The sequence below is a fragment of the Netta rufina genome, assembly GCF_964035555.1.
Source record: "Netta rufina genome assembly, chromosome: 4".
NCBI classification, from domain to species: Eukaryota; Metazoa; Chordata; class Aves; order Anseriformes; family Anatidae; genus Netta; species Netta rufina.
In genome coordinates this window covers 65,242,162-65,255,002 of record NC_140127.1, presented here as the reverse complement: position 1 = coordinate 65,255,002, position 12,841 = coordinate 65,242,162, and the positions used below count along the sequence as shown (strand labels likewise).

General features: G+C 46.1%; 1 protein-coding gene across 1 annotated transcript in view; it reads right to left on the bottom strand.

Moving 5' to 3' along the window:
- The window catches only part of TBC1D14 (TBC1 domain family member 14), a 64,616-nt gene extending 52,138 nt beyond the window's left edge, over nucleotides 1-12,478 (bottom strand). Inside the window, exons 1-2 of the mRNA XM_084285885.1 lie at nucleotides 12,253-12,478; nucleotides 6,531-7,266 (exon numbers count right to left, since the gene is read on the bottom strand). Coding sequence (XP_084142011.1) covers nucleotides 6,531-7,266; nucleotides 12,253-12,295 — 779 coding nt within the window. The 5' untranslated portion in view covers nucleotides 12,296-12,478. The remainder of the gene's footprint in view (nucleotides 1-6,530; nucleotides 7,267-12,252) is intronic.
- Nucleotides 12,479-12,841: the final 363 nt, after the last annotated feature.

The window sequence follows — 12,841 nt, the reverse complement described above, 5'->3', positions numbered from 1 at the left end:
CAATGTAATAATGCCTGAATTGAGAACGACAGTTCACAAATAAGAATTTATTTTTTTTTCTTGGCTTGCCATGTCAGCAAACTCAGTATTTAACAGAACTCAGACTACCCAGAGCGAGCCATAACACCACCTACCCCTGCTCCAGAAAGCCCACAGTCTCCATATACTATTTCTGTCAAAAAAAAGCCTCCATCCATCCACAGAATTTTGTTAAAAGACCATTTCTTGTTTGAACTTTGAGATGTTTAAAAGCAAATGCCAACTCCAAGTTTCCCACAGAATATATAGCCCTGGTAATGGAAGGGAAACTGTATTCAAAAACTAGTTACTCAATTATCCCTCCTTAACTATTTTGAGAGGAAAGTTCTCAGCAGACACCTATTCCATCTAATTTTACCTCACTTACCGCATTTTTCAGAATCCCTGAGCATACTTGTAACATTCCCTTGCAATGTTGTCCCTAAATTAAGTACTCCTTAAGTTCAGGGTAATGTTGCTGTTTGTTTTTTCTTTAATGATTTCTAAATTTGTGGTAACTTACAACAGTTGACATTACCGATAAGGAAGTGAGGAAACAAAAAGTCAGCTGAACATTAAACGTTGTTTTGATTAGATAGCTGGGAGCGTCACATGGCAGTGACTGTGCTGATAGTCTCCTTCTTCCCCGAAGCGTCACTTCCAGTCCTTGCAGCTCCTTTAACACCGCGAAACATGACGAAAGCTCATGCAGAGCAGCTTGAGGATACAAAGTCTGCCCAACCCACTAATTCACAAACCATTCCCATAGACAAAGAATCAAAATGAAAGCAGGCTTATTCCATCCATCTGAGTATGTTCCTGAGGTCTTGTATACACCTATCAAAATCAACTTAATTCTCACTCTTTCTGTTCAAAAACAAACGTGTAGAGTTGTACAACTGGAAGCGTTCAGAAAGGCAGCCTTACACAGAGGATAAGGAGTAAAAAACATTATAGCTGAACACTACAAGCGACATGAAACACTCCCACGTGCTACAAATCGCTAGCCTGTGTGAGATTTGTGCAATTCTTCCCACCAGTCACTAAAAAAGAAATATCTACATTTGACTTTATCTTAAATAATAATTGGATCGCATTAAGTCCTCGCTTATTGTGCCATTAGTGAGAAATACGAACAACAACCCAAAGGACCGCTGTGCAAATTTTCATTTAACTTCCATAATGAACAAAGAGCACCAGCAAGCCTCTTAGCTTTGCTGCTGAGTATCTGAAAACTCTTTCCCACAACCAGGAGTTCAAATAAAGAAGATGTTATCTCCAAAAGCAACTTGCATTTATTCTGAAGAACAGCCCCTCAGGTCAGGTTTAATGCAAAGTTTAAAGGAGGAGTAACAGAACAGCAAGTCTAAATGGAAGTTACGTTATTGCATGCATAAAGAGGGAAAAAAGGGATTAAAATTAATGTGGACAGTTCAACGCCTTGTGGAAAACAGGCCACATGACAAAGCTCCTTACTGCATGCACTGCATTAGAGGACAGGAGCTCTGAAAACTATACCACAGTTTTTAACAACATTCATCTTTCTTTATCAGAAATAAAGGTCACTGTTGCAGAACTCCAACTTCGCACCTACAAAAGATTCACTTTAAGGGTGTTTATTTCAGGACAATTCTGTAACTTGCTTGTCCTACAGAGATACAACAGTAAATGCAGGCTAGGGGTCGACCACTATCATTTTGTGTCATGCAGACAAAGCAGCTTCCAAGTAAGGGCACCCAACACCAATTGTGAAGGCTGACACCTCTCCCCGGACAATCACAACTCAACCTTTTCAGATGCCCATTGCTGACACCAGTTAGCTCAGAAGGCACCCAGATAAAGCAGTGGGGAGGGACAGAACTGCCACCAAAGTCCTCTGCTGCCTCCAGCAGAAGGGCAAGCCCCCAGGGCCAGGCAGATCTCAGCACCAGTGAGCCCCAGCCTGCCCACGCAGGCTCCCTCCATCCCGAGCCAGGTTTCTGCAGCTTTTCCTTGCAACTTCTGGACAGCTCTACCTGCAGCTCAGCGATTTTCTGTGCATTTGTATTTAAAAGCTGTGTACACACACCCTTCCCCGCCAGCTCCTTCTGTTCCTCCTCCTACGCACTTCAGTCCTGCTCCTCAGATGGTCTCCTCCTGAGCAGCCTCTAGTCTAATAGTCTTCATTTAACACAAAACATGTCCAGAAGAGGAGACAACACCACATATAAAGTTTACAAGTTCAGATTACTCAATCAGAATCATTTTCATACTTTCTCTTACCTTCTGTGGTCAGTGAATTTTTTTTTTTGGAAAGATGAAAGCGGGTAACCACCACTATGATGGTCCTTGTTGTTCTACCTTCCTTTTAACATTGAAATTAGAGCTGTACCATATGCTGTGCTCTCATTAAAAGGCATTACGAAAGGGTCCTACTCATTAACACAAGGGACTGGTATTGACAGACCCAGTTCCTCAGGTTTAGAGCTCCCAATTACATGACCAGCCACCTCAAAACACGTGTGCGTATGAGATGTATAAAATTCACATGACTTTAGACTTAATGCTGAAACCAGTACTTACTCTTTTGAAACTTAAGCCCTTTTTCATCGCAGACTACAAGTAAGGCCACAAGTTTATGCTTCTGTGTATGGGATATAATGCCAATACTGCTTCAGAAATTCTCTCACAGAAATTCTTTGAAAACAGTAAAACATAATATTCCTCAAAGCTTTCTATTTTGTATAGCCCCTGTTCTCTGCAAAAAGTTTCCTGAGATCTTGCTTCTTGGAATGTTTGGATCAAAAACTTCTAGGAGCAGCCTGAAAGAGGATCCAGGTTCCAGGAATCACAGAGAATATTCACAGCAGCGGACTAAGCACAGTGTTTAGGATTCCTGTATTCTGTTAAAAAGGAGCTGCATGGCTTGTCAGTTAACCAGAGTCCTAGAAAAACTCCGTGTGTAACTATAAAGAGCCTCACCCTCGCTGTCCAAAATGAGGAATGAAACACACAGCTTGTGCAGTACAATCACAATGGTCCTGACTCAAAGCTGCTTTAAAAGCGAGCCTCTTAAAAGCCCGTTTCAGCAGTACTGTACCGCAGCCAAGTCCAAAGGTGGAATTCATTAACCCGTGCTCCCGGGGGTCACCTGGGCAAAGGCACAGACAAGGCACTGACTCCTCAGTCCCCCAGCCAATTATTTCTTAACGCTGTTTCTCAAACCAGGTTCCTTAATTTGAATGTAGGTAGGAAATGAATTCAAACTCATGCTTTATGCAAAGGACCCCTGGCCTTACAGGGCTGATCCAAGCACCCATGACCTGAAAACCACCAAGACGTCAGGTTTCTCTGTCAGCAGGCAGGATTATTGCTTCGGAAAGCTGCTGTAATGCTTCCTCACGTACTAACCTGGAGCCTAATGACAGCCGCTACCAGCGCGCCCAGCTGGTACCTGGGATGCCGTAGGCTCTCTCGGGAGGGCTGTGTGTGGACACGCAGGAACGCGGCCTCTCTTTCATTGCACCTCCCTGCCCCACCCAAGGAGGCATGTAACAACCCGAGGAAACCGCCAGACCTGTCAAAGTCTCCAGCTGCTGAAGAGACAGCATTGAGGATCAGAAGTCCAGGAAACTTTCTCCATCGCAGTGCTTAAGGTAGGGCAGGTGAGCTCCATCCCCAGTGCCAGGACTGATGGGCAGCCAGCGGGGCTCTCCTGGCCTCCATCTCCACTCTAACTTAGTTCCTATCACTGCCTCAGCTTGCTAACAGGACCCATACTGCCCCAGCTGACAGGGAGCACACCACCTCACATGCACTGCATGTGCAAACACACATATACAGGGAAAAACAGATCTACGGAGTGCTAAGAGAGAACATTACATCCTAAAGCAGATGCTCCCCTATGCATTTTCTTGACCCTGTGGAAGATTTACCTTCAGTGATATCTAAGCTCCTTCCATACATGTGACCAAGCACTGGAGGACTCTCTTTTTTGTCACTATTATGTCTACTGGCAGCAGCAAATCTTAACTGACATATCCAGCACAACTTCAGTCTCGACAAGTTCGGAGAACCTAACACGTGCTCCGCTGACAGACAGGGCTCAACACAAGCACAGCTGCTGCTTCAAGAAGCGAGGTTGCTCCTTTTACCAAATGTCAACAACTTGGGCAAAACCTCAGCTGACTCATCGCAGCCCACAGCAGTTGAAATCCACATCCCATCGTGCAGGAAAACCTCCAGAGACCCAAGGAAGGCTAAAAATGCCTCCCTTGTGCCCTGCCATCAGGCTGCTGGAAGGTGGAAAGGCTGCATCTGAGCCCCTGGTGCCCGTTCATCCACCCTGCACACAAGTGTGCACTGAGCAAGGCCAAAAGTCTGGCTTTCTCCTGCCATAAGTTCATCCTTGGTTTCTGAAAGGGAAGGCTTAGATGTTTAACACTCACTTTGTCCTTTCAGCACAAAGCCAGGTGCTGAAACCATGCTCCTCTCAGGGACTTGGTTTATACTGGTCACCTCAGCATTTATTTTATTTTATTTATTTATTTATTTTAACGAACTACTCCAAGCAGCTCCTTTCTCAGCAAAGCACTCGTTCCAGACACCACTCCAAATCCTGCAAAGATCATTAGAGGGTGCAAGTAGAACCACGGGGACGGCAGGTTGCAAATACCAGAAAAACTAGCAACAGCACGCTTTAGTCCTTAACTATGTAGGCAACATAAGCTGTATTTAGTATTCCCTGTGGGGCAGGAGGACACTCAGGAGTCCCCTGTGTGTTCAACACCTGTGAAACACCACCAGTTTGCATCACCTAAGATAACAGATGCACAGTATCCAGGTATGCAGAGTACAAGTACAGACAGCGAGCAGCCCTGTTTTGAAAACAGAGCAGAAAGCAGGTGTTAAAGGGATGGATATTAAAGGTCAGGTTACACAGAGAGCAGCTGGAACTTCAAAGCTGATAACCTAGTTTGAATTTAAGCCTCATATTCTCCTGCTGACATCACCTGGTGGCCAAGATGACCTGTCCCCCATTTATAAGGTAATAAGGATGTCCTTTGTTCTCTGGAATTCAATGCACCTGAAAACATTCAGGTTAAAAAGCTGTCTAGTTGAGTGCCACTGCTTCTGTAACACCACTGGAGAGCACAGCAGAACAGAATTTGGACAGATGGTTTTAGTTTCTTGGATGGGAAGAGTTGGGGAGCGGTTAAATGCCCTCCTTCATGCAGGGCCTAAGTGTTGCTGTTCCATGGCGCTCCCTCCAGGCTGAAGGACAGCATTTGTTAGAGTTAGCAGCTGTGCTACCAGAACGGGTAACAAAAGTTCACACTTTGAAGTGCCAAGAAACCTCTTGCTTCAGAATTGAGTCTGGTCCCATGGCAACACACAGACAGAGGTCCGCAAGAGCTTTAACACCTCAAACAGGACTGATAAGTGGAGCTTGCTGCAGGGTTTTCTACTGTAACTTCAACCTAAGCACGAAAATCAATGACAGCTTCAGCCAGTTTTAGTGAATCTACAGGAACTGCTTCTCTTGAGCTTTGCAATTAAGGCAGCCTTTCAAAGAGTGACGTTTGCCAATTCTGTAAGCATTTTATCGCCTCTTCGTCTCATGCAAAACACAAGTTTGAGGAAAAAGAGATTAACTGAGGAAAATGTGTTCAAAACAGGTTAGACACAGTCAACACTGCTTAATGTCTTCGGTTTACTTCTGGAATCATTCCTCTGAAATATAACATACTTCAGATGTTATGTCCTAAAAATAAGAGGCATTTGCAAGGCCTTAAACAAACAAACAAAAGCAGAACAGTCCTTTTCCTCAATCACCATTTTGACTTACCTAAGGAGCATCTGCATTTAACACGCTATCATTCATACTAAAGCCATGTTTAGCAGGTCACGTACCTGCTTTGAGCGGTCAGTGATCTCATTTCAACAACTGAGTGCCAGAATTCCCCATCAGGTGTTCCCACTCCACACCAGACCAAAGGAAACAAGGTATTAACAAAACTGCCACTGAGGTTGGGAAGAATCACAGCAGTCAGGATGTTTGACGAGCATTTGTGTTTTAAACTTCATGCACCGGTCAGTAAAACGCTCCACCACGACCAGACCACCTATAAATCCCCAGATGTCAGAGCTCTTCCATACAGGTATGTATCCTACCTATATTTATCTATTTATGGAACATGAGGTTAAGGACCTTGGCCAAAACTCTGAAGGCATCACTGGAGAAGCCTGGAAGAAAACCCTTTTTGAGATCTCCTTTTCCTGTAACACAGAAGGAATCTTTTAGGAAGATTTAAAATGCCTCTGTATATCCTAAAGGTAATACTGAGCAGGATTCAAAGCCTTAGTAAGCAATATTGGCCTACTTATTCAGACCATACCGATTATGTTCATAATGCCATTTTACAGTAAAATAGCAAGCTGTTTTCTCTGACAGAGTAAAATATCCCAGACATTCCTCCTATGGTCTCGTTTACTCTCATTGTTCAGAGAAATGTATTTTACAGAAGCATTACCTGGCGAAGAAGTTAGTGAAAGGGCCCAGTATTTTTCGCTTACTGTCCCCGTCTGTCTCTTGGCAGCACTCCTGCTGACTCTGATCGTTGCTCTCCTTCGTGGAGCTCAGGGTAACATCCGAGAAGTGCGCCTCGTCAGTCTCAAGAGTCACAATCGCACTTGAACTGCTTGTGACCACGAAGTCCAAAATGTCTTCGTTGCTAACAGATAAAGTCGTTGACAGTTCTGTGCTAAGACTGGAAACGCTGCAGACAGAGATATCATCGCTTCGATTCAGAGTTTTTGAAGTTGGGCTGTAAAGTTTGACGGTGTCATACCCAGTTCTTGGAAAAGTAGAGGATTTTCGCACAGCGTGATCATGTTCAGCAGTCAGAGAAGGTGGAGGCACATAAGACGGCAGCGTGCACGCGCTCTGAAAAGCTCTGTCAGGCACAATCTCAGGTTCTGACTGCTTTCTCTTCACATTTAACACACTGCAGTGAACGGGCTCTGGATTTCCGATTTCTAGAGTTGGAATGCCGGAATCCACGGATTTAAGGCTATGGCAATCTTCTAAAGCACTGGAGGGCTGACCAGGTCCGTACTCAGGCAACGAGAGAGATCTTGGGGCCCTTGAATTCAAGCTTTGAAGACCCTGGATACCGCTGCCAACTTTTGCGTCCAGAATTCCCATCAAGCTCAAACCATTTAAGGAGTTGGATAAATTTACGTCACTTGTCTTGGGCCAAGTTGTAACTGGTTAAAAAGGAAGAAAAGACAAGATTATGAGTTTGCAGGGAGATTTTTTTTTTTTTTTTAATTACACTCAGTCCTGTCATAGATTAGGCTCTGTAATTAAAAGTTATTCATCTGCTGCAGATAATTAATGTCCCTTCCCCCTGCCTGAACAAGCAGGACAATGGCAACTTAATTTAGGCTCCTAGAAAATGTCAAGCATGAAAAGCTTTTCTTCAACAGTTGTGTGCCAGTGATCGCTCCACATCCATCTCCTGAGAGTGAAATTACACGCTACGAAAATTGCAGTACTTGAATGTTCCACGTCAATATTAATTCAGAAATTGGAGATTGGTTTTTACATAGTCAGAAATGCATATTTACTGATGTGTAGGACCTATAAACATTTTTTTCACACACTTTACAACTTAGACTAAAATTACAAAGTGTGCATTTAAACAGAATTTCTCAGCTTTCTTCTGGAAACCATAAAACTTCCAATAGATTTGTCACTCAAACAGAACCCATACTATACAAGCTCTGCACTAAGCAAAAGATGCAGAACCTGAACAGCTATGAAGTTATTCATGCAGGCAACGTTTTGACAACGCACATGATGCACTTCATCAGTGCACGTACAGTCGAACTGACACTTGTACATCTATTGTATTTACTGCACACAGGGACCGCTGCACTCCCCATCTGCACCACTACTGACCCTTTAACACACCAGGTGGTTGTGACAATGGCATCACACACGTGGTTCTGTACAAACAGCTAAACTATGTCCAGCACTGCCGAAGTTTGCAAGGTAATTACATCAGCTGGCAGAAGAAGTGTGCACATATTGCTGCAGTTTCTTCCCTCCGAAACACTTTCTGTGCGAGGTGTGAAGCAGTGAACACTCCTCCCTCCCATCCTGCAAACGGCTCTTTCTAAGCAGATTTTTCTCCAGCTCCTGAAGCCGGGCCTCCTGCTGCAGGTCTCTGTTCTCTCCGAAGCACAGCACTTAATTAAAGGTGCCAGTTGTCCTCTAGGAGGTTCCCCCCGTTCAACAAATAACTCATTCAGGAAAACTGCTTCCTCCGAGCAGTTCCCAACCTTTGGCTCGCAGCCCCTCAGCCCTGCCAAACGCCAGGGTCTGAGGCATCGTTTGGCCTTAGATCTGAGCCCAGCGAGGCACTCTGGAGTTGTGCTGCAGGCAGGCAGTGAGCAGGATCACTTCTCAAACATATTCCATTTCTACAAACTGTAAAGATTTTCCCCTCAGCACTTAGCCACATTAAAAGTTTGTGAATCCAAACCTAACTCTCAGGTTATACCAACTCCTTAACTGAGCTCCAGACACTGTTCACCACAGGATCCATCACTCCATTCACTCCTAAAATTAAGGAAGAAGCCAAGTAAAAACCCCTCTGGTTATCCCATCTTTTGGGCATTTCCAGAACTTTCTAACAGCCAACTACGTACCATCCATGCAAATCAATTACTGCAGCAATCATCTAAGCTTTTGGATAAGCAAGGTTTCAAACTTACTGTTTTGACTGAAAAGCTTGGGCAGATGTACACTTTGCTGATAGAGTTGCTATAGCAACTTTTATTTTTTCACATTTCCACAGTTGGAGAAGTTTACATCCTCTGCAATTTTAAGAAGTAATGCCTTCAGCTAGCTAGCATAAAGATGCATACATTATGAACCTCTCTGGTCAGTAAGTTAAAATTGCAAGGGTCAGCAAACAAAAACCTTAAATAACAATTCCTGAATACAGCAGGCCAACCATTCTCTCTCTTGAAGTCAACTGTGGTATTGAAAGCATACAAATATGACATAAATTAGATACAATTACTATTGCATACACTTGAATCTTCTGCTCTTAGACCTTCCTGCTTGGGTTCACTTATTTTTCTAAAGTTCACTTGACTGTTTTCTCTTCCCCGTGCTCACCCATCCCTTCAGAGACATTACACGGCTCTTTAAACCAAGAGCTCACCCAGCCCGGCACTTCTGCACACACAGACAGAATTTGACAAGCAGGGATGCAGACGTTTGCTTTCCCACAACTCATTAACACATCCAGAAAATAAAGTTAAGGAATGCAATGAGCCAGGAACAACACTGACGACGTTTGGGTAAATGGTACAAACACGTTCCCATAACAAATTCCTCCACTGACTGCCTTCACTTCTGCTCAGTAACTTGCATAAGCAGGCGCCAGTCCTTCGTTTATTTGCACGGCTCTTCTTGACTAAGCTTACAAACCGTAAGCATTCCAGCAGCCTTGGCAAGAGCTGGGACATGCAGCAGCTCAAGAGGCAGAACAACTCTGGAAACGAGAGTTCAAAGGGAAGTGAAAATAAACTCCCATGCGGGGTGCTGAAGCTGTTTTGACTTGGCTTGATAATTTTTTAAGGAGGAAATTTAACAGGAAGAGATTCTTTAAACAGGCAAACAGCAAATGCAGAAGTACATAACAGCCGTAGCTCGCTGGAGCAAATTATGCAACAAGCTACAAAGATTTTACACTGTTCAGCGAAACCGTGAGAAGCTTTGAAGTACTCATCAAGGGCTCTGACTGAAAACTTGAGATGCGATCAGCTGGCAGAGACATACATGAGGACTCCCTGATTCATTTTGCACTAGGCTGTTGTAGGATCGCTTTTAAGGATGTAGCGGTATTTATATTCCTTATTTTAGCTGCTCCGCTGGCAAGCGCGAAAATTGACAACTGATGCCAAACATTCGGAGTGTTGCGTGCTCCAGTACTAACTTCTTGCCGTGAATCATCTTGTACTGTCACATTATTGTAACATTATTACCATGATAAACACGGTCATGAAGTATTATTAGTATAATAAATTACTGAAAAACAATAAGCCATTTCATCTGCACAACATCCACAATCCCCATGACTTATTTAGGTGGTAATATATCTGCATAAAATTAATGTATGTAAAGTCTTCCTTAACATCCTGTATCTTACAGGAGCCATGATCTCATTAGTGTTAACCTCCCAGAAGGCAGATAATGAGAGAAAGGGAGATAAAAGAACACAACAGAGGCCACAAGTAGCAAGGACAAAGTAGGTAGGGGTCGTTTACACATTAACTTCTCCTGCATTAAGAGCTATGGGGCACCAAAGAAAGTCAGAGTTGTAGCCAAGCCCAGAATTAAGATCAGGATTCTTGCAATGGGTACGTGAGCTGCACAACTCCTTGCCACAGCACCCTGTCTGATCCTAGGAGTTTACATGTAAGTTCACAAAAGAAAAAAAAAATCACTAAAGATTCCTACATGCAAAGAAGCTCAGGAAATCCTTGAACTGCAAGTGTCAGGGCCTCAGGAAAACATCATTAAACATTAGCCCTGCTTACTGGCTTCTCTCACAGGTAACTTTTTCTGTCTGGTAGGTGGGTTTTGGTCCAAGCCTGTAAGGCTGTCCATATGGCCCTACGTCACTGAGATTCTGCTCAAGGCACGTAAGAAAGCATGTCCTGACAACAGCAGAGCTCTGCAACGGATTGTGACTTTCCACGTCACCCAGCCATGCTGCAGGAGGAAGTCACAATTGATTGTAACTTCTAAAACACATACCATAGTTTTTTTGACCTGTTTTATTGTAAATTCTTAATAAAAATGTTAACACCATCAAACTGTTAGAATAATGCAAAGCTCAGAAAGAAGCCAACACAAGTCAAGTTCTTTTAAACTTGCAGGGACTTGCAACGTGCCTTCGACAAAGAACTTGTTTAGAAGGTACGGTATGACAGCAGCCCAAGAACCTGCCTTTGTATCTCCTTGCCTCGCAGGAAGAAGAAGAATGGTTTACGTATACCGCTCAGTTATAAAAGGGTTAACATTTTTATCACCTCGTCTCCTCAGCACATCTCTCTGCCAGTTTTTTTTTTTTTTTTTTTTTAATTTTTAGGGTGAGGAACTTCCTCAATTGCAGAAACTCACAACTGCTTTTTTCTTCTTAAAATGATTTTTTTTTTTTAAGTGAAAGGTTTAAACTCTTCATGCAGCATTTCTTGATGTATCAAAAAGAAACAGGCTGTACATGACTGCTACCAAGGGCTGGGGAGCACCAGCCCCAGCCGTGCTTGCTGGAGCTCTCCCCGGCTCAGGCTGTGCTCACACGTTAGCAGCCCCAGCGCTGCCAGCAGCGAAGCACTCCTGAGGCTACAAAACAGCTCGGCTTCCCACACCGCCAGGACAGACAGCGATTACAGCTACACACGCGATCGCTGCCAAGACCGTGACGGCAAAAAGACAAGAAACGACTTGGGGTTTTGCACTGAGCGGGTGTTTATCCCTCTCCCAGCCGGCTCCCCTCAGGAAGGGCGAGCTGTGCTGCTGAGCAGAGCACCTCAGAGGCAAACTGCTGAGGGCTTTCCCACCTTGCTGCTGCAGCAGGCAGGCAGCACAACTGAGTCACAGTGTTTTACTGAAGCCTCCGCTCCAGAAGCAGTTTACAGGGCCTTTTTTTTTTTTTTTTAACACCCCCAGTATTAGTCAAAAATGCGAGGCCAGCGTTAAGTTGGCAGCAAGAACTTCAAGCCCCGCTGCGAGGTCCCTCAGTGTTTGGTCTCCGGGAATCGCCTAAGAGGCTTGGGTTGGAGAGATGAAAGTTGTTCCCTTTCCACAAGCCTTAGGTCTGCCTCGGCGCTGCGAACGGCTCCTAGCCGGTGGCCTTGATGAAATAATAATAATGAAAAAAAAAAAAAAGGTAAGAAAAAAAAAAAAAACACAGCACCAGCCAACCAACCTCCGCCTTTCCCCTAAGGCCTCCAGCCCACCCCACAGGGCTGTGCAGCTCCTCCAACTTTTTAAGGGCCCGAGAAGCCGCCCCGGAGACCCCGGCCCGGTCACCCGGGGCCAGGTGCCACAGGGACCCCGTCCCCCATTGGGACCCCCCCCACGTCCCCTCGTCCCCGCAGCCGTCCCCGCTCCGTGCCCTGCCTCACGCCAGCCCCGGGCAGAGCCGCGCAGAAACTTGGACGCCTCACCGGTGCGGCGCTGCCCTCCGTCGCTCTGCTCCTGCTGGGCCATGCCCGCCCCTTCCCCGCTGCGGCACTAGGAGGCGGCCGGCGGCTGCTCCATCGCCCCTCGCCGGCCCCCGAGGAGGAGCGGCGGCTTCAGCGGAGGGGAAGCGGCGCAGCCCTCGCCCGCCGGGTCCCCTCCGCGGGCAGCGCCGAGCCTCCCATGGCGCCCGCCCCCGCGGCGGGCACGGCACCTGGCTGCGCCGGCGGGACAGGTGCCGAGCTCCTGACGGGACTCCCCGCTCTCCCTGCCTCCTCCTCCTCCTCCTTCGCTTCTTCCTCCTCCTCCTCCTCCTCCTCCTCCTCCTCCTCCTCCAGCCCCAGCACCGCCCGCCGGCCGAGGGAACGCCTGCGCGGTGGGAGGCGGGCTGGCACCCGGGGGAGGCGGCCGCTGGCCGCCATTTTGAGGCGCCTCCAGCCATGGGGAAGGGGGGGACCCGGGGAGGCATGGCGGGGGCTCGCCTCAGGCGCAGCCCCGGCCGCGCCGGGTTGTGGGGTCGACCTGAGGGGGCAACGAGGAGGGGTTCCCCTGGAGAGGGTTCCCCTGGGAGGGTTC